This window comes from Eulemur rufifrons, chromosome 3 (assembly GCF_041146395.1).
Source record: "Eulemur rufifrons isolate Redbay chromosome 3, OSU_ERuf_1, whole genome shotgun sequence".
NCBI lineage: Eukaryota > Metazoa > Chordata > Mammalia > Primates > Lemuridae > Eulemur > Eulemur rufifrons.
The window spans coordinates 3718680-3744895 of record NC_090985.1 but is presented as its reverse complement, the minus strand read 5'-3'; the positions used below and the strand labels follow the sequence as shown (position 1 = coordinate 3744895).

General features: G+C 41.6%; 1 protein-coding gene across 1 annotated transcript; it reads left to right on the top strand.

The window, feature by feature from the left end:
* Positions 1-2104: 2104 nt before the first annotated feature.
* WHAMM (WASP homolog associated with actin, golgi membranes and microtubules) lies at positions 2105-25347 on the top strand. The gene is made up of 10 exons (XM_069466561.1): positions 2105-2808; positions 5190-5363; positions 8362-8512; positions 9555-9724; positions 12388-12553; positions 15219-15403; positions 17108-17194; positions 17461-17556; positions 21666-22125; positions 24125-25347. Exons 1-10 carry the CDS (start codon positions 2128-2130, stop codon positions 24415-24417), a joined length of 2463 nt encoding a protein of 820 aa, XP_069322662.1. The 5' UTR covers positions 2105-2127; the 3' UTR covers positions 24418-25347.
* The last annotated feature ends 869 nt before the right edge of the window (positions 25348-26216 follow it).

Genomic DNA, 26216 nt, shown 5'->3' with positions numbered 1-26216 from the left:
AAAACTACTAGAAGGAATAAAATAGTATAAAACAAATATAGATGGTGAAAAGACATAATGTTAAGAATATACCAAAAAGATATTTAAAACAGACTATTAAAATTATAAGTAAATTATACTAACTAAAATAATATATTTAAAAATATTTAGGGGAAAGATAAATCACTTTGGCTAAAAGGTTCTCTCTCCAAGAGGACTGGGTGATTGAATTTGAGAGCCAACACGCTGACCCAGCCACAGGCATTAAAGGGGAGGGATTTCAGACAGAGGCAGCTTTAGACCTTCAAGTTGTATTCTACAGAAGTTCCTAGATACCTTGAGGTCATCTTCAGGACAGAGAGATGCCCTAACCAGAGCTCTAGCCTGGCCTTGTTTTTTTTCATGTTTGTTGTTGTTGCTTAACCTTGGGGATTCTGGGCTTTCCCAGTTTAAAGCTGTTAGAGTGGACAGCCTGGTAGGTGTTAATGGCACTGGTAGAGAAAGATTTCTCAGGCGGAGATTATGATATAAACGTAAAAAAGTTTATTTTACCCTTTTGGGGAAAAGGAAGAGAGGGTGAAGAAAGAGAGACATGGCTTGGCATCCCAAAGAAAGAAAAGGGAGGTGGCTTGCTGCTTTTATGGAGACAAAGAGAAAAATAGTAATTGTTGTGGAGTAATTAGCAGGCAGCTTTGAGAAGTCAGGTTGTCTGTGTTTCTTGTTTCCGTCTAAGTTCCTGGAGATGTAGTTATCTCTGAGATGTAGTCAGGTTTATTGCAGTCGATGTGATTTTGCCCCTGAGATATGGTTTTGTGCAGGAAACTAAGACCCGGAGTTTACCTCCTGCTGTCTGTTAGAGAGCTTCTCAAGAACACCTGGAGGCTATTAGAAAGAAATTCTAAAGTCTGTGAGCCTTGAATGTAAAGAGAACGATTTACATTTCCTTTCTGTCTTTTGGATCTTTTTAGATGTTTGTGAAAACAGAGTCCCTGACAGGGTGCCTGCCAGCTTGGGATACAGTAGGGAGAATTCAAGATTGATCTTTAGCTGTTATTAGAAAATTGTGTGATTAGATATTTTTCTGTTATTTCAGCAAGGCCATTCTTACAAAAACCTCCACAAGCTCTTTCACTTATTGCTCAATCAAGAACCCGCAGTCCTTGCTTTGGCAAAGGGCTCCTGATGCGGGCTCCCTGGGCATCTCCCTCCCTCCCCTCACCACCATTATCCCCCTCAGTGGGCTCACGGGATGGGAGCTGGCCTGTACCGAACTTCTCAGTCTACGCCGTGTATTTCCTAGGCAGAGACTAACTAGGGCTTTCTTGTTCCCTGTTGTATGAACAAACCCAGCTCCACCCCAAACTCCATTGCCACATGTAAACTGGATTTCTTCGTATCTCCTTAAATAGGTCTTCAGTAGCCAGGTGGTCTTATTTAGTCTCTGAGTGTTGGTGTATCTTAAGTTACTTTTCTGGGTCTCTCTTTACCTCTAAAATGAAGACTTAGAACATAGATTGTACTTAAACACGCTGGTGGGAAGCTGGGATGCTCTGAACGCAGAGATATCTTTTTGGATTCTCCCTCTACCTGCCCCCTCTCAAATACTGGCACGTAGCAGACACTCAGTGAAAGCCTGTTGAATTGACAGAATAAATCTGTGGCTCCTACCCGGTGCTTGGCACTTAGAGGCTCTCCATAAATAATTATTGAGTTTAATTTTGTTTGATCTCCCCAGCACATTTGTGACATTCTTGAGGACAGGAACCATATATATATATTCAATAGGGCCGTGACAGCAGACAAAATCAGGCGGGTCCCTGTTCTCAAGAAGTTCACAGTTCAGTGTAGGAGGCCAAGACAATAACTCGTCCATTTAACCTGTATTTTCCCAACGTGAGCAAGTCCAAAGGTGGACCAGGTGAGGCAAGAGTGGTAATTCCCAGGCGCTGGGCGAAGTCCTGAGATTGATTGCTGAGGGCTGAGTCGGAGGTAGCCCTCTTGACCTTTTCATTGGTTGTCACTGACCCGCCCTCTATCACTCAACCAATCCCGAACGCCTGCCGGAAGCCTTGCGGGCCGCAGGCAGCCAATCCAAAGTGCGGGGCGGGGCACAGCCGGGCACCTACGTGGGTCAGAGTCCGGCGGAAAATGTCGCGGTTTGGGCCGTCGTGGGCCTTGGGGTGCGAAGGGGCCTGGCCCGGGCGAGCCGAGCCCTCGGGCCGCTGGCCGCCGGCCGCCATGGAGTACGAGCAGCCCGACAGCTTGGAGGGCTGGGTGCCGGTCCGCGAGGACCTCTTCGCCGAGCCCGAGCGGCACCAGCTGCGCTTCCTGGTGGCCTGGAACGACGCGGAGGGCAAGTTCGCCGTGACCTGTCACGACCGCACGGCGCAACGGCGGCGGCACAAGGGTAGCCGGCCAGAGCCCGAGCGCGAGGCCGCCGCGCCCCCGCCCAGCTGGGCTGGTCTGCTCTCGGCCGCCGGGCTCCGTGGCGCGCACCGGCAGCTGGCGGCGCTGTGGCCGCCCCTGGAGCACTGCTTCCCGCGGCTGCCGCCGGAGCTGGACGCGGGCGGCGGCGGGGCCTGGCTGAGACTCGGGCTGTGGGGGCTGGTGTGGCCGGCGCGCGCGGGCCCCGGCGAGGCGGCGCTGCAGGAGCTGTGTCGGCAGCTGGAGCGCTACCTGGGCCAGGCGGCCGACTGCTGCGGCGGCGCCACCGTGCGCGACGCGCTCTTCCCGGCCGAGGGTGGCGCGGCCGACTGCGAGAGCCTGCGCGAGTTCCGGGAGCGGGCCCTGCGCGCGCGGTGGGCCGAGGCGGGCGCCCGGCTGCGCCAGGTACGGCCGGCCGGGCCGCGCAACGCCGAACCATGGCGTTTGTGCGCTTTTGTTATGCTGTGGGCCATTTCCTACGGTTCTTTCGGTGCTGGGAGAGGTCAGGTTCCCAGTCTGACCGGGCTGGCGGAGCGGGCACGCAGAGAGAGCCGCAGGTTCACCCGGGCCCTCACCTGTGGGAGAGCTGCTGGGAGCATTAGGCGGGAGCTCGCTTCAGGCCTGGAGAGAGGACGGACTAGTTAGATCAAAGGTTATTTGCAGGTAGGAGCTAGGCTAGGCCAGGCCCTTAACCTTTTCCCTGAAGATACTGGCAGAGCAGGATGTTGCAACGAGAAATGCCAGAAATATTGAAAGCAAAACTGAAAAGAACCCATATTTCCACGCAGGAAGTAATAACATGGACTAAATGTAAACAGTTCCAGGTTGTGCATATGAAGGAAGACCAAGAATGGGGATAAAATGTTTTAGAGGATGAAATGGCTTTTTTTTTTTTTTTTTTAAGTTATCAAGACTTGGTCAAATGGAAAACCCACAGAAAGTGAGCTTTATTCATTAGTTTCGAAGAGCAACCACAGGAGTGTCCTTTTAAGCTTGAAAGAAGTAGCTTGAGAGAGAAAAATTTGAATGGTAAACTTAACAGAGGCTAAGAGAAGGGGAAAGTGTAAATTAACAGAAGGGCTGAGGAGAAAACGTGGCTTATATACCGATACTCGAAATTTACTAAGGAGAGCGAAGATTTGGTCATTTGTTCTCTAACCTGGACATGTCTGTTTGCTCTTTCTCCTTTAAGCCATTATTAACCTGAATGATACTTTTCTGTGGATTCTTTTGAGAAAGGGGAGGTGTAGGAGAGTTCAGCCACATTTCAAAATTTTAATTATATTTTCGTAAGCTAAATATAGAATGAGCTTTCTAAATTAAAATGGTTTTATAAAAGGAGTTTGTTATTGAGATTATTTTATGCTGTGGGTTTTATGTGTAAATATTTACACACTCCTCATCTGTTGATTTCTTTTTATCATATGAGGAAACAACAGGAGAGTTTCAGGCCAGTCAGCTTTTGATCTTCATCATTTTATATATCAGACTTTTGCTTTTTAGACACTTGGTTTCTCACAGAGAAGTGGTTTCTCCTTAAACTCTTAACATTTATATGATATGTATACAGTAGTTATTATTGGAAAAATTACACTCTTCCCAAATTGAAGTTCATTCAGGGGTCAGGGGTGTTGTAGCACTAATTTAGTTCATACTTTTGAGCTAACTGTTCACACTAGTGTAGTTCATGTGTTTATCTGGAACTTAAATATGGGCAAGGAGAGAGGTTTAAATACAGAATATGCCATATCTATGGAAGTGTATATAATTTTAATACCTTATATTTAGAATAGAAAAGCAGTTGATTTTAGAATTAGACCAATTACTAGTATTGCTAGGATACATAAAGTGAAGCTGAATGTTTTAACTCTGGAATTTGTCTGAATAGTCTAAGAAATAAGGCTGAAAAGTATCAGTTGCCTTAAGTTTACTTTTGCATGTGTATGTTTTAATTTTGTTCAGCAAATCATTCACTTTTTTCTTAACACTAATCACCTTTTGATAAAACTAAAGCTGAAAGTAGATCACTTTATCCTTAAGTAGAAGGACAGAAATAGAAGAATTTAAGAATGTATTAGTTGAAAAAAAATTTACACTTGAGTTTATTTCTCTTCTTCTGGGGGTAAGATAATTTCCTACCAAAGGAGTTCACCTAGATTATAAACTCTTTATTTTCTACCCCGCAATGCTCAGCAGGGGCTAGAGCCACCTTGAGGCTCTGTAAATGAATGGACTCTGCTGGGGGACTGGTGGGAATGTTAACCTGGGGGAATTAAGAGTCAACATGCTGGAGAACTAGTAATACTTGGAGACAGCTCTATAATGTCTATGAGCCTTTAAAAAAGGAGTACAGCCTCACAAAACCTTTACAGTCAGATAAGTCAAATGAAAAATATCCACAATTTATGTTCCGACGATAACTGTTATTAATGTTTGATGACTCTTTTGGGTCCTCTTCTCTGCATATTTAGTATAGAGTTGAGACAAAATTTTGCACTCTGCTTTCTGCCCTATTTAAAATATAAAAGTTCCCATATCATTAAATAGTCTTCAAAAACACAGTGCTGAATGACTATAATACTAATAATCTGCCATGGCTATATCATAATTTATTTAACCTTTCTTGTTTTATTGGGCATTTTGGTTGGAGGACATTTTCATATTTAATCATTTAAAATGTATGATTAAAGTTGAGAACGTTGAGGTTTCTTTAATTTTGTTTGGTATTTTACGGTTTTATAAACAATACTGTCCAGATTTGAGCTTTATTTACATTTGCCTTCTAGGTTCTTCAAGGACATGCAAAAGCCAACACCATGGTAGCATTAATGAAAATTTACCAAGAGGAAGATGAAGCGTACCAGGAATTAGTGACTGCGGCAACCATGTTCTTCCAGTATTTACTGCAGCCATTCAGGGATATGCGAGAAGTTGCAACTTCATGTAAGCTTGATATTTTGGTATGTTTTCTTTATATTTTTTATTTTATCAGATTATATTATTTGTCATATTCTTTCTTTAGTCACATTTAAGGTTCAGTCTGTGTACTTTGGGTTCACTCTTACATTTAAATATTGAATTTATGTTTAAAATTGATTAAAAAATGAAGACATTTATGTTGGTCACTCTTAATACCTTAAGATTTCTGCAGATTTTAAAGAGTTAAGCACTTTTTCTGCTGATGAATTGATTTTGATGTGATGTTTATTTACTTCAGCTTGTTTTCCACCTCTAAGGACACGTGCACATTTCTTAGAAATAGGATGAAAATTTAAATAGCAGGGCCCTAGATTGTAATTCAGTAATTTAAACTTTAGTTTAAACGCTATTTAGAAAAGACATCATTATTCCAGTGTTACACACGAATCTAGAGCCAGAGGAATTGTTAGTAAATAGCTTGCCTTGGGTCTCAACAACTGGAATCAGAAGACAGCGGAGTGATCTCTTGATCTCTGCCCTCTGCACGGAGCCATCTCTCCACATGTGCTCTCATGACCCCTACGGGTTATTGTACTATAAAAATGGCATCATGTTAGATGAAACTTACGCGACTCTAACCTGTAGACAAAGTCCTGTTCATTATTTTGATAGTCTGTTCTTTGGAAAGTCTTTATGTCTTATACATATTTTTCTTTTTTTAAGGAATAGCTTTCTTGAGATCTCATTCACAGACCATACATTTAATGTATGCAATTCAATGGTTTTTAGTATATTCAGAATTGTGCAACCATCATTAACTGATTCTAGGATATTTTTACCCCAAAAAGAAACCCATACCCTTTAGCAGTCATTTCCCCCCCCATTTCCCCCAACCCTAGGCAGCCACCAATCTACTTTCTGTCTGTGTGGATTTCCCTGCTCTGAACATTCATATAAAAGGAATCATTCAATATATGGTCCTTTGTAACTGGCTCCTTTGACTTAGCACAGTGTTTTCAAGGTTCCTCCATGCTGTAGCATGTATCAGGACTTCATTTCTTTTTACTGCTGAATAATATTCATTATATAGATAATACTACATTTTACTTACCCATTTATCAGTTGATGGAAATTTAGGTTGTTTCCCTTTTGGCTACTATGAATGATGCTGTTATGAACATTTGTTTCGAAGTTCCTGTGTAGACATATGTTTTCATTTCTCTTGTGTATGTGCTGATGAGTAGAACTGCTGAGTCATATGGTAATTCAATGTTTAACCTATTGAGGGGCTGCCAGACTTTTCCAAAGCAAGTGCACCACTTCCACATTCCCAAAAGTAGTGAGGTGTCAGTTTGTCCACATCATCACCATACTTGTTATTGTCTGTTTTGGGGGGTACAGCCATCCTAGTGGGTGTGAAGTGGCATCTCATTGTGGTTTTGGTTTGTATTTCCTTGCAGCTAACCTGTACATATTTCTTATGTTACGGAATCATACTTTGTAGAAGAAAAATTGGATGCTGGATGACATAGTAGTATTAAGGTTGGTGCAAAAATAATTGCGGTTTTGGACTGTGAATTTTAAATCATCATAACTAGGCTCAAACATGTCTTTATTAATCAAAATAAGGAACCATTACAATCAACACATTTTGCCAACGAGAAATAAGTTTGTTTATTCCTGTAGTGTAAAAGTCCATGCTTCAGGATTCCATGAACTCTTGGAAAGCATTTTCTGCATCCTGCTGGTTGTGGAAGCATTTTCCCTGCAAAAAGTTGTAGAGATGCTTGACGGAGTGGTAGTCAGTTGGCGAGAGGTCAGGAGAATGTGGCGGATGAGGCAAAACTTCCGATGGCCGGCCACTGTGCTCCTCATCTTCAAGGCTCTCATCTCCTTTGCAAAACTTCTTGAACCACCACTGCACTGTACGTTCGTTAGCAGCTCCTGGGCCAAATGCGTTGTTCATGTTATGAGTTGTCTCCATTGCTTTATGACCCATTTGAATTGAATAAGAAATTCGCTCAAATTTGCTTTTTGTCTAATATCATTTCCATAGTCTAAAATAAATATAAAATAAATAGCAAATAAGTCATTAACAAAAAAACATAAAGTAAGAAATGTGCACCAAAATGATGTATAACAAAACCACATTTATTTAAGAATGTATTACAATATCAAATGGCAAGTTTCAACAGTGCTAAAACAGCAATTACTTTTGCACCAACCTAATCCATGCCTTAGTTCAGGTTGTTAAAACAAAGTACCATAGACTAGGCGGCTTATAAACAACAGCAATTTTTTTCTCACAGTTCTGGAGGCTGGGAAGCCCAAGGTCAAGGGGTCAGCAGATCTAGTGTCTGGTGAGGGGCCGCTTCTTAATTTGTAGATGACTGTCTTGCTGTGTCCTCATGTGAAGAGCAGAGAGAGAGATCCTGTGTCTCTTTTCTTAAGGGCATTAATCCCATTCATGACCTAATTACTTCCCCAAGGTCCCATCTCTAAATATCATCAAATTGGGGATTTAGGCTTCAACTTAATGAATTTTGAGGGTGACAAAAACAGTCCATGCCAGTACATGTCATAATCATGAATATACAGATTTTACTATCTTTTAGGTGGCTATATTACTTTTGCTCTTCAAAAAAGAACCAAAGTATTGAAAAGCTTCTTGTCAAATCTCTAAAATCAACCACAGCAACAGTTAACACCTGAGTGCTGTGTACCAGGCCCAATGCTGAGTTCTTAGCAGATCTCAGTTAAACAATTGTCACCATTAATAGAAACATAACTTGACAGCATTCCTCTCTAGAAAGTTATTATAGGCATGCAAAGATAAGGCTTTTTTCTTCCAGGTGGTGCCCAGCTTATGGCCTGATTCATACTCAGTAAGGGGATTGCTGAATGAAGGAAAATTAAATTGACTAAATAATGGTAATAAAACTAGTGAAAATAAGCCATGTGACCAATTTCCTTTCAGTTTCCTAACAGTTCTACATTACTGTCATCTCTTACTAAGACAATTTTCTCTTCTTTCTGTAGAAGTCCTTGGATGAGGATGACCTAGGTCCTAGAAGGATAGCTGGCCTGCAGCAGGAAGCCAAAGAGTGGACCAGACGGGCTGAAGAAGCTGTTGTCTCTATTCAAGATATCACAGTGAATTATTTTAAGGAAACAGTAAAAGCATTGGCAGGTGATAATAAAAAATGCTACATTTTCATTTTATTCAAAAACTATTTGAGTGCCTCTTAAGCATCACTCTGTTTTATAGGTGCTGGGAATTCAGTGCATGGATAAGCATAAGTAGACACTGTACAGTCTGGTGAGGGGAGAGAAATCGTATATATTCATTTAAGCACATGGAAAATGGCAGTGGCAGTAAGTAACACAAAGAAGAGAAACGTGGGCTCTGAGAGCCTGTGAGAAAGAAATTGGACTCCACCAGGGTGGTTACTAAAGGCCTCTGAGAAGCGGTGCTTGCCCTGATATCTGAAGGGTAAATGGAAGTTGAAGGCAAAAAAAAAGTGAGGGAAGAGTGTTCCAGGCAGAATGAATAGCATTTGCAAAAGTCCTCTGGCTTGAGGGAACTTGGCCAATACCAGGAACTTAAAACCCACGGGGCTGGATTGCAGAGAATGTGGTCTGAGGGAGAACACTGGCAAGACAGGCAGGGGTGAGACTGCATAGGGCGTGTGGGCTGCGTGAAGGGCTTTTTTCTAATCTTAAATCACTGTCAGTAACAGCCCCAGATAGGAAATGCCTGAATGTCTTTCAACCTTTTTAAGTTATGGGATATGCATAAAACATAAAACTATGTGGCTATTAAGCATGATTCTCTATATCTTTTTTTTAATGAAAAGAGTTTCTAGTAGGCAAATAAGATCTAGAGCAGAATGATGATCCTGGTTTTTTTGGATAAACTATCCATATAGTCTGTCTAGCTAGACATAGAAACAGTCTGGAAGTATATGTACCAAAATGTAAGAAGCAGTTGCCTCAACTAGGTGAGATCATAATTTATTATCTTTTTAAAAATGGAGTACCTAAGATTTTATATCAATGACCCTGTATTATTTTTGTAATGATAAAAAAGTTATTGAAGTAAAATTAAAAGTTCTTTTAAAAAGGATGTTTTACAGGCAATATGGGAGGCAAGAAAGGATTAGCTCATGATAAATTGTCCCCTTTTTAATGAGTTGTAATTGTATTTTATTTTATTAATTATAATTCAACAGGAATGCAGAAACAAATGGAACAGGATGGGAAGAGGTTTGGCCAGGCTGCCTGGGCCACAGCATGTCCCAGGTTAGAAAAGCTTAAGCTGATGCTAGCTCGAGAGACTCTGCAACTCATGCGAGCCACGGAGTTGTGTTTAAATCACAAAAGAGCTGAAATTCAACGAAAGGTAAGACAAAGATAAATGTAACTGTGTTTTAAAAATACACTTTTATTTTAGATAGCACTCTTGCCAGGCATTGTTAAAGAGCTTCCTTTCTTCAGTTATTCTTTTTTTTTTTTTTTTTTTTTTTTTTTGAGACAGAGTCTCACTCTGTTGCCCAGGCTAGAGTGAGTGCCGTGGCGTCAGCCTAGCTCACAGCAACCTCAAACTCCTGAGCTCAAGCGATCCTCCTGTCTCAGCCTCCCAAGTAGCTGGGACTACAGGCATGCACCACCATGCCCGGCTAATTTTTTCTATATATATTTTTAGCTGTCCATATAATTTCTTTCTATTTTTAGTAGAGATGGGGTCTCGCTCTTGCTCAGGCTGGTCTCGAACTCCTGAGCTCAAACGATCCGCCCACCTCGGCCTCCCAGAGTGCTAGGATTACAGGCGTGAGCCACCGCGCCCGGCCTCTTCAGTTATTCTAATACCATCTTCTAGTACAGTGATCTCCAAGGTTTTTGGCACCAGGGACTGGTTTCATGGAAGACAGTTTTTCCACAGACAGGGGTTAGGGGACGTGGTTCGGGATGATTCAAGCACATTACATTTTATTGTGCACTTTATTTCTATTATTACATTGCCACTTGCCACTCACTGATAGGGTTTTGATATGAGTCTGCAAGCAATTCATTTATGATGGTCTCTGTGCAGTCAAACCTCTCTGCTAATGATAATGTGTACTTGTAGCCGCTCCCCAGCACTAGCATCACGGCCCCTCCTCCACCTCAGATCATCAGGCATTAGATTCTCACAAGGAGCCGCAACCCAGATCCCTCGCATGTGCAGTTTACAGTAGGGTTCACGCTCCTGTGAGAATCTAATGCCTGTGATAATCTGACAGGAAGCAGAGCGTAGGTGGTGATGCGAGCAAGGGGGAGCAGCTGTAAATACAGATGAAGTTTCACTGGCTTAGCTGCTCACCTGCTGTGCGGCCCTGTTCCTAAGGCCATGGACGTGTACTGGTCCACCGCCTGGGGGTTGGGGACCACAGTTCTAGTAGGTAAGAATCTAAAGACTATTAAATTTCAGCCATAAAATTTCCCTCTGGTCAAAATGTTTTTGAAATATTATATTGTAGGATCTACTTTATCATAACACTGAGCTCAGTATTGAAGTGGGTAATATATTAATATTTTAAAATCAATCCAATGTTTTCAGTACTTTATAGAATAATCAAAAAGGTGCTTCATCCTAGGATCATAGTCGTTTTAATTTTTTGTAATCTGATGACTTTAGAAAACACTGTAAATACTTGTTTTAGTTGGCTCTGGCTGCTATAACAAAATACCATAGATTGGGTGGCTTCAACAGACATTTCTTTCTCTTTTTTTTTTTTTTTTTGTGACAGACTCTGGTTTTGTTGCCCTGGCTAGAGTGAGTGCTGTGGCGTCAGCCTAGCTCACAGCAACCTCAAACTCCTGGGCTTAAGCGATCCTACTGCCTCAGCCTCCCGAGTAGCTGGGACTACAGGCACGCGCCACCATGCCCGGCTAATTTTTTCTATATATATTTTTAGTTGTCCATATAATTTCTTTCTATTTTTAGTAGAGACGGGGTCTCGCTCTTGCTCAGGCTGGTCTCGAACTCCTGACCTTGAGCGATCCACCCGCCTCGGCCTCCCAGAGTGCTAGGATTACAGGCGTGAGCCACCGCGCCGGGCCATGACATTTCTTTCTCATAGTTTCAGAGGCTGCGAAGTCCAGGATCAAAGTGCCTGCAGATTCAGTGTCTGAAGGCTCTTTTCCTGGCTTGTAGACAGTTGCCTTCTTGTGTGGTCATGTGATCTTTCCTTGGTGTATGTTCATGGAGACAGAAAAAGCCATCTCATTGCTTCTCTTCTTATAAGGGTGCTAATCCCATCATGAGGACACCACTCTCTTGACATAATCCAAACCTAATTACCTCCCAGGGCCGCACCTCCAAGTACCATCACATTGGGAGTTACAGCTTCAAGATAGGAATTTTGGGGAGGGAGGACACAGACTTTCAGCTCATGATAATACCTCATTGCCATTTGTTATTTTCAATACCTATATGTTTTTGTATGTTTCAAGGATGAGATAAAGTATTTGTAATGAATGTGGAATAAGGCATTTTTGTCTCACTAGATGAAATGGAAAAGTGTTTCTTCCCTATTTGCTTTTTTATGTTTAGTAATGAGCAAGAATAGAAAATAGCTAGAGCCTGTAATCCTAGCTCTCTGGGAGGCCGAGGTGGGCAGATCGTTTGAGCTCAGGAGTTCGAGACCAGCCTGAGCAAGAGCGAGACCCCCGTCTCTACTAAAAAATAGAAAGAAATTAGCTGGACAACTAAAAAAAAAAAAAATATATATATATATATATATATATATATATATATATAAAAAATTGGCTGGGCATGGTGGCGCATGCCTGTAGTCCCAGCTACTCGGGAGGCTGAGGCCGAAGGATCACTTGAGCCCAGGAGTTTGAGGTTGCTGTGAGCTAGGCTGATGCCACGGCACTCTAGCCCAGGCAATAGAGTAAGACTCTGTCTCAAAAAAAAAAGACAAAGAAAAAAAAAAAAAAAAAGAAAATAGAATGCTTCCAACATTTGCTTTTAATATACTAATTATTTTAACTTATTCTTTTTTCCATGTAAACAAGATGGAAGATCTTCCAGAACAAGAAAAAAATATAGATGTTGTAGATGAACTGGAAATACAATTTTATGAAATTCAGTTAGAACTATTTGAGGTTAAATTTGAGATATTAAAAAATGAAGAAATACTGCTTATTACACAGCTGGACTCTATTAAAAGACTTATGAAAGGTAAAATTTATATTTAAATGTATAGATTAAAATGTTTAAATTACACATGTAAGGAAATACAGACCATTATTATCAGTTACTTCTTGTAAGTTATGTATAACATCTACTGAAATTTCCTAAATGAAGTTTCCCTTCAGTATTTTTATTATTTAAATAATATAGTCATTGTTGGCCGGGCGCGGTGGCTCACGCCTGTAATCCTAGCACTCTGGGAGGCCGAGGTGGGTGGATCGTTTGAGCTCAGGAGTTCAAGACCAGCCTGAGCAAGAGCGAGACCCCATCTCTACTAAAAATAGAAAGAAATTAGCTGGCCAACTAAAAATATATACAGAAAAAATTAGCCGGGCATGGTAGCGCATGCCTGTAGTCCCAGCTACTTGGGAGGCTGAGGCAGGAGGATTGCTTGAGCCCAGGAGTTTGAGGTTGCTGTGAGCTAGGCTGACACCACAGCACTCTAGCCTGGGCAACAGAGTGAGACTCTGTCTCAAAAAAAAAAAAAAAAATAACCATTGTTAACACATAGCAAAACAAAGAAAGAAAAACTATTACCCCAAAAAAATCCCATCATCTAGAGATACTTAGTATTAATGATTTGTTGTATCACTTTGTAGCCTTTTTTATATGCTAAGTAAATATTTTAGCCAAAACTACATATTCAGTAACCTCCTTTTCATTTAATGTATAATAACTGTCTTTCCATTTCAGTAAGTAATAAAAACATCAAAATTTTAATGGCTGCATAGTATTCCATTATATGGATGTGTTGTGATTTTCAGTTTTTTGCCGTTTTGAATGGCAGTATAGTGGAGAACTTTCCTTTACACATGTCTTTGTGTAAAGGACAGATTATTTCTTTGGAATAAATTTCTAAAGGTGGAATTATTGGGTCAAGGGCAATGTATCGTTTACATTTTGATATATATCTGTTAACACTACAACAATTGAGATACATTTTTTTCTCACCCCTATATTTTCTGTTTTCTAAATTTCATATACATAATGGCCCTCTAGATCGGTTGCACAAAATGATACTTGCATTAGCCAAGTGTGAGTGTGTATGTTTTCCCATACTCATGCCAGTTAGAAAAAATTTAAGCTTACTTGATAGAAAAAAATGACATCTAATTTTTAGTTATTTAATTACAAGTGATACTGAACACAATTTTGTAGATTTATTGACCATTTGTATTTATTTCATGAGCTCTCTATTCATGGTCTTGGCCCATTCTTCCTTAGAATATTTCTTTTCCATATTAAGGATATTACTCTATTGTCTGGCATATGTTGCAGATAATTTTTCCCTGTCATTTGCTTTTTCTTGCCTTGTAGAAATATTTAATTTTTATGAAGTCACATTTATCAATCTTTTCCCCCCTTGGTTTCTCCTTTTGGTATTATGCCTGGCAATGTTCTCCTCTCCAAATTATATCAATATATATTTACATTTTATTTTAGTGTTTTTATGATTTTGCTTTTTTAAAACTTCAAGTTAGCTGAAATTTAATTTTGATTCTGGTAGAGACTGCACTCCCTCCCCAAATTATTAGCAGTCCCAATCACCGATTTGAAAAACATTAACTTTGATCTGTTTCTGACTTGTTATTCTTCATTGATTTGTGAGTGGCTTCTGATGCTGGCTCCATACTGCTCTTATGACTATGCCGTGGGAGCACATTTTCATGTCTGGTTAGGCACCCGACCCTGTTTCTGTACTTCCCCACAAGTTTTCTGACTATTCTCACTCCTTTATTCTTCCAGATGAACTTTAGAATCGAGTTCAAAACAAACAAAAAACTCATTGGAATTTTTATTGGGATTGTGCTTAAAATTAGAGATTACTTTGGGGAGAACTGTCGTCTTTGCAATTTTGAATCTTCCCATCCAAGAACATGGTATGTCTCTCCATTTATTTAAATCTTTTTTGTTCCCCCTAAAGTTCCTCCAAATTTAATAATTTTCTTCATATAGATCCTGAACATTTAGTTTAATACTAGGTATTCAAAATTTTTTTGCAGTACTTTCATATTGTATTTTCCATATTTAGGGAAAAAGTCCATTTTAAAAAAGTTAATCTGGAAGGATGCACACTAAATTGTTCATAAAATGTCTTCCTCTGGGAATGGGATTCAGAAAATTTGGGGAAGGAGGTGAAAAAAACTTTCACTTTTTATTTTATGTACTTCTCTAGGGTTCGAATTTGTTACAGTAAGCATATTTTTAAAAAAATCAATATGTAATCAACATTAAATATCATTAAGGCACCTTAATGAAATACTGCTGGTAGAATATAAATTGCCTTTCTGGAGGGCAACTTGGCAACGGATACCAAGAGCTTTAAATATTTATCTGCTAAGAAAGTAATAAAAAATGTACACAGATTTATATAGAGAGCTGTTTATCACAGTGAAATGAATAATGGAACATTGGAGCAGTCTAACAATAGGAAATGCTTAGAGAATACTATGTTGCCATTAAAATGATACTGCCATCACATGGAAAATGTTCTTAGAACTTTGTCCATACGTGTAGCTATAAAAGTAGTATGTGTGTATAGTGGTTCTCCCTGAATGGTGGGATTACAAGTGATTTTTACTTATGTTAAAAAATGTTATGCATTATTTTCCATAATAAAACACATTTTAAAAAATCAGTAATACATTTTTAGAGAAACAGGATGAAGTTGTCTATTATGATCCATGTGAAAGCCCAGAGGAACTTAAAGTCATTGAGCGTGAAGGGGGGCTGCAGGAGAGCAATCTGGAGGTGCAGGAGCTCAGCCAGCAGTGCCAGCAGCTGGAGGCCAGACGGGGCCGGCTCTGCGCCAGAAGGGCCTATCTCAGGAACAGAAAGGTAGGCGTGCCCACAGCAGCTTTTGTTTCTTTCCTCTTGCGGGGATTTCTTCTTTTGTGAAAGATAAAGGGGGTATTGAAAATAAGGTTTTACCAACACAGTGATTAATTTTTTGAATGTTTATGTACATATCAGTGGCTACAGTTAAAATACATTTGAAATGTCCTTCTTAAAAAGATTCTTTGTTTCTTTTGGGATTTAAGCATTTACCCAAATCTCTAGATTTTAATTAATTCATTTAATAACTATCTGTTGAATGCCCATTGCATACACAGGTGCTTTTAAAATCACAATAGGTAGAAACTCTATTTCTAATAATCAAATACAGTAAATTCTAAACTATATTTGATTATAAATTGATTAAAAAATCAGATATAATCAGCTCATTTCAGATTATATTTGGTGATTTTTTCTTAATTTTTAAAAACTCTATGAATACATAAAAGGTAATACACTAAGAAATTTAATTATTTCTAACAGAAAAGAAAGTGCCTGTATTTCATTTGTATCCAGACTTTTATATGTATTTACTTATATTTATTATACTATTGGAATTAGGAAAACATGAAGATTGTGACTTTTGTAGCTTACAAAAACATTTATTACTCTTTCATGCAAATATAATTGCTTTTTTAACACTTCATTAGAATAATATTCTTTGCATGTCTGTGTTCAAGTATTGGAGCTTCTAGATTTAGGAACTGTTCTTCAGATGATTTGAAGATAGACAGGCGTTTGCCCTTTGCTCCACATTTCAGAAAACCTGTAAGCCCTGGGAGAAGTCTCCTTGGGCACTGCCAGGGCACTGCACCACTGTGGCGAGAGGAAGGGATGCCTCCGCCTCTTGGGCAGGACAGCTGTGCCTTCTCTTATCCAGACTTGGAGTATTAACCTTCACCCTCCATATATAATCCCTCCCTGTTCCCCAGTCTAATATTTGCCACTTAATTCTGCAAATATTAGAATTCGGAAGGCACTGGGTTAATAGAATGGTAGTTGAAGTCAGGCTTTGGAATCTAACTTGGGTTCAAATCACAGCTTGGCCACTTGGTAGCCATATGACTGTAGGCAAATTACTTAAATCTCTTTTGAGCTCAGGTTTCTCATCTGTAAAAGAGGATAATAATGGTAATAATACAATCGCATGGCTGACAGGAGGATAAAATGCCATAAGGCGCGTAAGGTGCTTGGCATTGAGGCTAGGACCTAAAACATACTAAAAAATGTTAGTACTATCACTGTATTATTTTCTACAGATACTAAGGGTTTTATACATAAAACACATATAGATATAATGAGTGGTTAAGCCTAGGTGAAATATAGTTTTTAACATAATTTTTCAGATGTTTGTAGGTTGACTATGCTTTTGTAGATATGTTTGGAAATAATTATAACATTATAGGGAAACGTGTTTAAAACAACCCTTTTAAAACAGATTGTTAGGCTGTATGTTCTCTCATGGGTGGCTCGCTTTTTCATCTCTCAAAGCACTCTGCCGGGAACAAACTATTCCTGTAAGCAGCCAGTCACCTCTTCTCGTGTGACTGTGGAGAAGGCAGTACCACTGAGCCAGCCACACCAGAAACTAGTATTAACGAATGCCTTACACTACAGCCCAAATGCAGTGCTGTTTTCTTTTAACCTTATGCTATACCATGGTAATATTAAAAGCCACATAGGTGATTTATATTATTCCACCGCCAGGATCGATGCAAGGAAAATCATCGACTCAGATTGCAACAGGCTGAAGAAAGCGTACGATATTTTCATCAGCATCACAGTATTCAGATGGTAAGCTGCTGAAGGAGAATGTTTTATATTTGCGTAACATAATGTGACACCCAAACCTGTGTCTAAGCCGGTGGAAATTGGAGTTCCACCGCCTCGGACCTGCAGCTGACAGCCTCCCTCCTCCAGCCCTGCAGCCTGGGTGCAGACTGGCGGGGGCTGGTGGTGTGTTACAGCCCCTTTCCTTGTCAAGACATATTTTGATTATATATTAAGACATTTTATTGTAATTTTGAGCAATTTATAAATACATGTTTGTTTAAATATAGAAAAGAGACAAGATAAAAGAAGAGGAGCAGAAGAAAAAAGAATGGATAAATCAAGAACGCCAAAAAACACTCCAACGATTGAGAGCATTTAAAGAGGTATGTTCTGGAAATAATCACCTCACCTACATTTTCTGGGGAAACAAATGAAGATATCCCATGCTAGGAGGAAAGTATAAAGTATTAAGAACAGATAATTTAGAACATGAAACATTTCAAAAATACCATTATTTGTGGAATATCAATAAAAACCAAAAATTAGATTATCACTATGTTTCAAAAACAATGATATAAAACAACTACTGTTTCTGACATGAGAACACATTTGGGTCCTTCCTGTCCCCTCTTCACTGAGTGGTACTGACCATGCCCACTGTGGTTCAGACCGGCAGGGAAAACTGAAAATAGTCAACGCCCTCGACTCTAGCTGGCTTTTCCCCTCATTTGTAATAAAGAAGTCTTTAAACTGGGCCTGGAGCAATGGCTAATGCCTGTAATCTCAACATTTTGGGAGGCCGAAGTGGGAGGATCGTTTGAGGCCAGGAGTTCGAGATCACCCTGGGCAACAGTGAGACCCTATCTCTAAGAAAAAAAATTCTTTAAAACATTACTAAGGAAGCATTGTGATATAAGTGTAGTGAAAGTATTCTGTTAAATAAATGTTTATTTTTTAAATTTTTATACTTTTATTATCTGTATCTTTTTAAAAATTATTTTTTCCTTTTATTGACACATGATTATACATTTATGGGGTACAGTGTGATATTTCAATGCATGTATACAATGAGTAATGATCAAATCAAGGTAATTAGCATATCCATCACCTCAAACATTTATCTAAAAGTGAATAGGTTTTTCTTTTGTCCGTGTGTGACAGGGTCTTGCCTTGTTGTCAGGCTAGAGTGCAGTGGTGTCATCATAGCCCACTGCATCCTCAAATTCCTGGGCTTATGCCATCCCCCTGCTTCAGCCTCCTAAGTAGCTGGGATGACAGGTGTGCCACCATGCCTGGCTAATTTTTTCTAATTTTAGTAGAGACAGAGTCTTGCTCTTGCTCAGGCTGGTCTTGAACTCCTGAGCTCAAGCAGTCCTCCTGCCTCAGCCTCCCAGAGTGTTAGGATTATAGGTGTGAGCCATTGTACCTGGCCTAGTAAATAGGTTTTTAAAAAAACTGAATAGGGACTTATGTAAGAATATCATTAAATTATTGACTATAAAACATAGACCTGATCTCACCCAACCCCCTTCTTCATAAAGTCCTAAGTTGATCCCAAAAGAGGAAACAACCCAGTCCATCCCAGATAAGATTCTGGAATAGGTTTTGGAGAGATGCCATGTGATACCAACAACAAAAGTTGGGGCCACTGGAGTGAATAAATCATAACATACTAACTTCATCTTTTGTGATGTACTTATCAGTATCATTTACTCTGACCAATAACAGCTGCCATTATTGGATGCCTTCTGCATACCAGGCACTGTGCTTTAGATTCATTCTCATTTAATTCTTACAACCACCTTGTGAGATATTAATGTTTTCATCACCATTTTACAGATGAGTAACCAAGATTCAGAGTGGCTAGACAGCTTAGCTCAAGGTTAAACAGGGCAGGAGCTGCGGCCAGGTCTCTCTTACTCTGGAGCCCCAACAGGGGCTCACAGCCTGGGCAGCACACCAGGATCACCGGGGGCGTGGGGGGGGGGCTTCTGCGTACTAGTGCCAGCTGCACCCCCAGGGCTTCCGATTCCGCTGGGCTGGAACGAGGCCTGGGCATGAACTGCAGGGGGGATGCATGGATGCATGGAAGGGGAGCTGCACAGTGAGGGGAGAGCCCGCGCAGGGTAACTGTTCGGTGCTGTCACCAAGGGGATATTGATTAACGGAATGGAATCACTATGGGGGAAGGGATCAAGGGCAGCTGCAAGTCTGTCTCCTTAGCCCTGACTCAGATTTGTGAGTTGCTCGGCAGTATAGAAGATGGCCTTTCAAATATGGGTGGCATGAAAGTGGGAGGGGTAGGCAGATTTAAGATGACAGAATCTGGCTTCCTAAGCTCTCAACAAACTGGAATAATTAGTTACAATTTAACAAGCTGACCTAAAATTGGGATAAATTACTGGTTTTCTAGTCCAAAAAAGCCCATAATGGAGGTGGTGTACACTTACACAGGGTGATAGGAAAATCCGTGTGGCTTAAATTTAGGGGAAAAGACTTTGAGAATTTAGTTTCCTTCAATCCCTGTTTTTGGCACCAGGGACTGGTTTCACGGAAGACAGTTTTTCCAAGGGGGCGCTGGGTAGATGGAGCTCAGGCAGTGATACGGGCGATGGGGAGCAGCTGTGCCCCCACCTTCCTAAGTTTCATGGATGACAGTCTTTCCAGGGATGGGGCATGGGGCAGGAGGGGGCAGCAGAGCTCTGCAGCCCAGTCCCCAACAGGCCATGGACCGGGACCGGTTCGCAGCCCAGCGGTTGGGGACTGCAGACCTGTGCTGAACGCTCTCGGGGTTTTGGACTTTTTGAACAGAAGTGTCCTCTGTAGAGTGACGGAGTTCTGTGTTTACCAAGAAGTGCCACCCTTGAAGGGGGCGAAGCCAGTTTGAACACATCTGGAAGGGAGGGAGTAGGTAGGAGAGGAAGAAGATAAGATATAGAGTCATGTGATATGTGATACCTGTTGCTGTTTTTTTAAATACCTGAAGGGCTGTTGTGAGGTAGAGGATTTAATTTGTCCTGAAGAGACAGACTGCCCGGCAGTATAAGGCAGAACTTAACAGTCCCGAGTCACAGGGGCATGCTGCTGCCAGAATGCCAGAGAGGGGGTCCTTGGGGGACCGGGGGATCCCTGACATCAGGGGCCAGGTGATGTGGCCACTGGAGTTGGGTCCTCTGGCCCGGAGTTTCTGGGATTCTAATTCTCGCACCCTCCCTGACAGACAGCTGCAGGGTGACAGCTGTGTGACTGTGTCTCCAATAGTGAGGTTTGGGGCTTTTCCCATTACTTTGCTATTTGTCCTTAGAAAAATGTGAGGGAGATAGAAATACTGAGTTTATCATGAATTGTATGCTGTGTATGTGTTTTAAGTGTATATTAATAATATCACACTGGGCATAGCAGCTCACGCCTGTAATCCTAGCACTGTGGGAGACTGAGGCAGGAGCATCGCTTGAGCTCAGGAGTTCGAGACCAGCCTGAGCAAGAAACCCCGTCTCTACTAAAAATAGAAAAATTAGCCAGGTGTGATGGCACCTGCTTGTAGTCCCAGCTACTCGGGAGGCTGAGGCAGGAGGATTGCTGGGGCCCAGGAGTTTGAGGTGCTGTCAGCTATGACGTCTCCACTGCACTCTAGCCGGGGCAATAGAGTAAGACCCTATCTCAGAAAAAAAAAGTATATTATATGCATCCTTTGCCTGTTTCTTTAACTTGAATTATGGTTTTGAGATATATTCAATGTTAATATATGTAGACCTAGTTCATTTTAGTGGCTCCACAGTGTTACCTTTTATTGGCTAATAAAAGCCGCTTTTAGGGACCACCTCTCTCAAGACTAGTTCTTTGTAGGGTTAGGTTTTTCTTTATCAAATTGATACCTGAAAGACCAGAACTTTTTAAACTTACATTTTTTTTTTTTTAATTTATGAAACTTACTTTAAGCCTAAAAGTTAGAGAAAAGAAATATCAGTAGTACCTGTTACTACATCATCACTTTGCTGTTCACTCTGCTGGTATTTTCATAGACCTGTTTTTCACATTTATAATACGTTATTTTGTGTCCTGCTATTTTAACACCGTATTATCTGATTTTTCCAGATATTTCCCAGACTTTGTACTATTTACGATTTTTCATGGCTGCTTAATATTTTGAATAAATTTGCCACAATTTTTTCAACTAATTTATTACTAGCTAGGGTTTCTGATTTTTCATAGTAAAAATATGAACATTCTCATCCGTCTGTATCCTTTCATATCTTCATTTTATTACAGGGAAGGTAGTACTTGATCAAGGGATATAAATACTTACTTTTCAACACATGCAAAGCCAAGTTAGTAGCAAGGACGGCTGTCCACATGAGGCGCCACTTAGAATTAGACCATCTATGGCATAGAAACGCATCAGTGTTTGTTTATAGATTTATTTATAAAAAATTTCAGCATTTCAGTGGTTTGTATTTGTGGCAAACTCTTCGCAACCATTTTTCTTTTTCAGAAATGTCCAGCTCAGTCTGTAACAAAAACCTCTTGCTCAGAACCTGTGGCTCCAAACCTGCCAGGTGGCCTTTCCCAGCAGACATCCTCGCCAGCTTCCCCGACGGTGTCAGTGATTCACCGGGCCTCTAGGAAAACCAGAAGTGTTCCTTTATCTGAACTTAGCAATGTGAAACCCCCCACGCGTCAAGACTGTCTCGGAAATATCCCTGTCCAGATTTCTGTTCCAGTTGGTGACCAAACACATTTCAAATCCAGTGAGGAATTGTCACCGCCACCTCCACCGCCGCCGCCTCCTCCTCCACCGCCCCCTCTCCCTCCTCTGTCCTTGTCCTCTCAGGCTCCAACTCATCGGAACTTCGCCTTCAGGACTACAGTAAAAGATGATCAGCCACTTCCTCTAGTGTGTGAACCACCTGCTGAGAGACCACGTGATTCCTTGGAAGGTTTCCAGTGCCCAGGTAATGCGAGTCCTGTGCCTGCTCCCCCTGGGTTGTAAGCTGTTGAAGCACTCTAGCTTTAGAAGCTATCGTCTTCACATTGAAATTTTTTTTAGAATTTTCTACAATCTTAAAATATTCCAGTTATTTGTTGTCTTGAATATTACTCTGCTGCTGCAAAGTTAGTGTACTTTAAACCTAAGTTGGGTAAATGCTAACTAAGTTTGAAGAAACCATCTCTATGCATTTAATGTTCACTTGGGATTTCTGAGGCTGTTAAAGTATCAACCTATTTCAAGTTTCTTAAGACTTTACTATATATTTTGATTATTATCACTGGAAAATTTTTCAATATAGCTTTAAATTAAGCTTACTGTTCCATCTCTGAACCCTTTACAGAATTAACGTGTTGCATTTTAAGCAGAATATTGGTTGGAAATTATTGTAGAGGAATAAGGCTTTTGGAAATCTTTCTAAAATGTGGGTCAAATAGAAAAAGTGGGCTACTTTTTGTCTTGGCAAGTATAGTATACTGAATATTTCTATTACGGCTTTAGGCATTGGCTATGGAGGAGCATGGCTTCGGAACACTAGACTTGGAACCTGCTGCTTTGGGGGTTGTGTGTGTTTTAGATAAATCCTAGCAAAATCTTTGTACATTTGTTTTTAAAGATATGCCTGAGCACCTGCACCTACAACACGAAAGGTTATTATAATAGGCGCTGGGAATGATATAAATACAACAGTTGCAAACTGTGCTTCTGGTTATTCAGAGTTCAGGTTTTCACTGTACCTAGAACCAGGTGCAAGTGAAAATGTCCACACCGTCAGGTGGAGACCAGATGGCCCATTTCCCTGGGGTTTGCAACACCACGTGAACGAAAAGGCGAGTTCGCGTGCGTGTGTCTAGGTTAGACCTTGGATGGGGGGTGCCGCGTCCCCAGCCGAGGTTTAACGCACGCGGTTTTGGGAAGCTCTGTTCAACTCAAACAGTCCTTCGATTCATTGAAATGACTAAGACAGTGAGTTAGCACCAGAAAATGCCCTTGATTATGAAACTTGTCTTATTACTTCCAGAATGAAATTATAACAGCAAGCTCTAGGTTTAAATCGAAAATCAAATAGCTTTTTGTTAGCCATAGCATGACCTTTCAACCCTGAACTAGAAACGACTATTAATCTTGAAGCCTTACCTGGAAGATGTCCGGATCGGTGGCCACAGCCATGCCCGGTCTCCAGCAGGTGAGGAAAGATCTTACCCCCTCAGGGGTCTCAAGTACCAGAGTGAAAACAGCTTCTCCACCGTGCCTCGAAACTCTGATGTGTGTTTTGACAGCATTTAACATCCTCACAAATAAAGCCCCTAAGCCGCCTCGGGGTAATGTGGGCAGAATTCAACACGCCACATCCCGAACAATGTGCCAGCACCACCCCCTCCAGGGTCACTGAGCTCCTGCTTAAAATTTTACTTTAAGCCTTTTCATTTGTGGTAACCTGCTCACTTCATTGTCACAGAATGAGTCATCACTAATGGCTAATGTCCAAGACTGAAGTTAGAGTGGGGTAAATTTTTTTTAAGTTTTTTTTTTAAGTGGGCAGGGAAATGGAGGAGATCCGCTTTCAGAGGTATCCAAGTCAGGCTCAGGGGGTGAGATCCCTTCCACCCCAGGCAGCCATGACGCTTCAGGATCACAGGGCAAGAGGACAGCACCTGTGTCTTGAGAAACAGTCCAGCAAAAGGTGCGTGTGGCTCTGCCTCTGAGTTGCTATGGATTTGAAGAAGTTAGTGGAATAGTAAGTAGTGAAACAAAAATAGTAGCTCTTAAAATCCTGGATCCAAAGAGGGAGCTATTGTTGATCTTGTCTAGCAGGTAATCAAGGCATTTAACAGAATGATGATTTGTTAAATCATGGTGTTAAACGATGTGAGATTTACAGCTTTAGTGTGATGCTGTTCTGACAGCCTGGGGCGAAGGCGTAGGCTTTCCCGAGAGTACCTGCTCTGCTTACTCAATTTCAGGATCTATGGATGAAGTGCTGGCCTCCTTAAGGGAGGGCAGAACCCCTCTCCGGAAAGCAGAGGTGCCTGCCCCGGCCCCTCCCCGAGCCTCAGTCAACGAGCACATTCTGGCTGCCATACGGCAAGGGGTCAAACTGAAGAAAGTTTACCCCAACTCTGGCCCGAGCCCCAGCAATAGACCGACCAGCGACCTCGAGAGCAGCATCAAGGCCGCGCTCCAGAGAATCAAGAGAGTGTCCGCCGACTCGGAGGAAGACAGCGATGAGCAGGACCCCGGCCAGTGGGACCGTTAAGTTCTCCAGGTTGAGGAGGCGCCCACCACGGCGAGCTGGGACGGACAAGGTGGGGCCAGGGCCTGCTCTTGAAAAGCATGTGAACAGGGTGCTATACCAATGCCCCAAAACGCAGCAGCGCTTGGTGTGGCATGCTGAGGTCTTACGTCACACAGGGGCTCCTCAGACTGGGGAGGGACGTGGGGTGGGGGGGCCTTTCACACACCAACCCACAGTTGGGATGTCGAAGTCGTAAGAGTGTTGCTGGCCTAAGAATAGCACTTACTTCTCCCCAGGGGTAATCTAGAATAGTCCCTGATTCTGAAAGTTTATACGACTCTAGTAAGCAGCACTGTTAAACTACTGGCTGCGTCCTTCTGAACTACTAGGCTGAAATGTGAATGTTATTTTAGCAATAATCAGCGTAAGCTGCTTATAGTGAGGAGTTATTTTAAATGTTTAAATGAAATTTATGTGTTGAGCACTGCATAAACTCGTAATAAAGAGCTATTTTAATGTATCAATGTCACTCATGAGGAAATGAAAACTATTTATTTTTAAAGAGACAGAGTCTTGCTCTGTCACCCAGGCTGGAATGCAGTGGCATGATCATAGCTCACTGTAACCTCAAACTCCTGGACTCAAGTGATCCTCCTGTCTCGGCCTCCTGAGTATGAGTATCTAGGACTACAGGGGCACACCCCAACACCCAGCTAATTATAATTTAAAAACATTTTATTTTGGTCAAGATGGGATCTCTGTATGCTGCCCAGGCTGGTCTTCAACTCCTGGCCTCAAGTGGTCTTTCTGCCTCAGCTTCCCAGAGTGCATGAGCCACCATGCCCAGGAAAAGCAGAATGTCTTAACTGCTATAAAAGCAAAACCCTCCCTGCCTGATGGGTTTAAAGTTTTAAATAAGATTTCAGCTCAACATTTGTTTAAGCAAATACTAAAGGTGGTGGAATAGTGGTGTTCCCCTTAGGAACTGAAGTCTCATGCCAAAATCTTTTTTCCTCCTTGCTTAAAATTGTTGAAATTAGGAGAGGGGAAGGGACCAATACAAAGCAGTCTATTCGTTTCTCAGATTGCCCAGGCGTCCCCCATCACCTCCTCGCCCTCACTTGTGTGACATTATTCTTGGGTTTCCACAGAACAAAACAAACCCACCCTCCCTGCCTCTAAAGAAGAGTCCTGCTACAGACCAAAATCTTCCTACTTCCAGTGTCTTCTTAACTCTGGCCCATCCCAGCTGCCATAGCAGGGAGGGGTCTGGGTCCTTCCGTGGCACGGTTGCCAGGTGCGGCTACTGCCAGGTTGCCCACGGGCCTGTTGCTTGTCCTGCCTTTCTAGAACTGGAAAATACAACTCCTGGGCAGGAGTGGGCCTCAGTCCGCCAGCCCGGGCCTGACTCTGCACTGGCCCCTGCCTCACTGCTCCCTCTCAGGGTCCCAGGGCTGCTCCACTGGGGGACCCTCACTGCCGGCTCCTCGCTGGGCTTCAGTTCCAAACGCCAGAGGCAGGTAAATGGCTTTGCTCCTTCCCCACCACACTCAGGCCAAGCTGAGCGCCAAACCATTCCTCTGGAAAGAACTTGAGTTTAAAAAATGGCAAAGCCAGAACACTGTGGAACTTTCTTATGCTTATTTTGCAGTTTGGCATTGTTTTTAATTACTCCTTGTAATTTCAGTACTTTATAAATACCAGTGAGATGAATCAGTCTTGGATAATTCTCAGAATTTGCTTTCTAAGGGCTGCCAAAGACAAGAAGCCTTCTCCTGATTAAAGGTCCTGGCCCAATTCAGCCTTTTGTGCATCAAGAT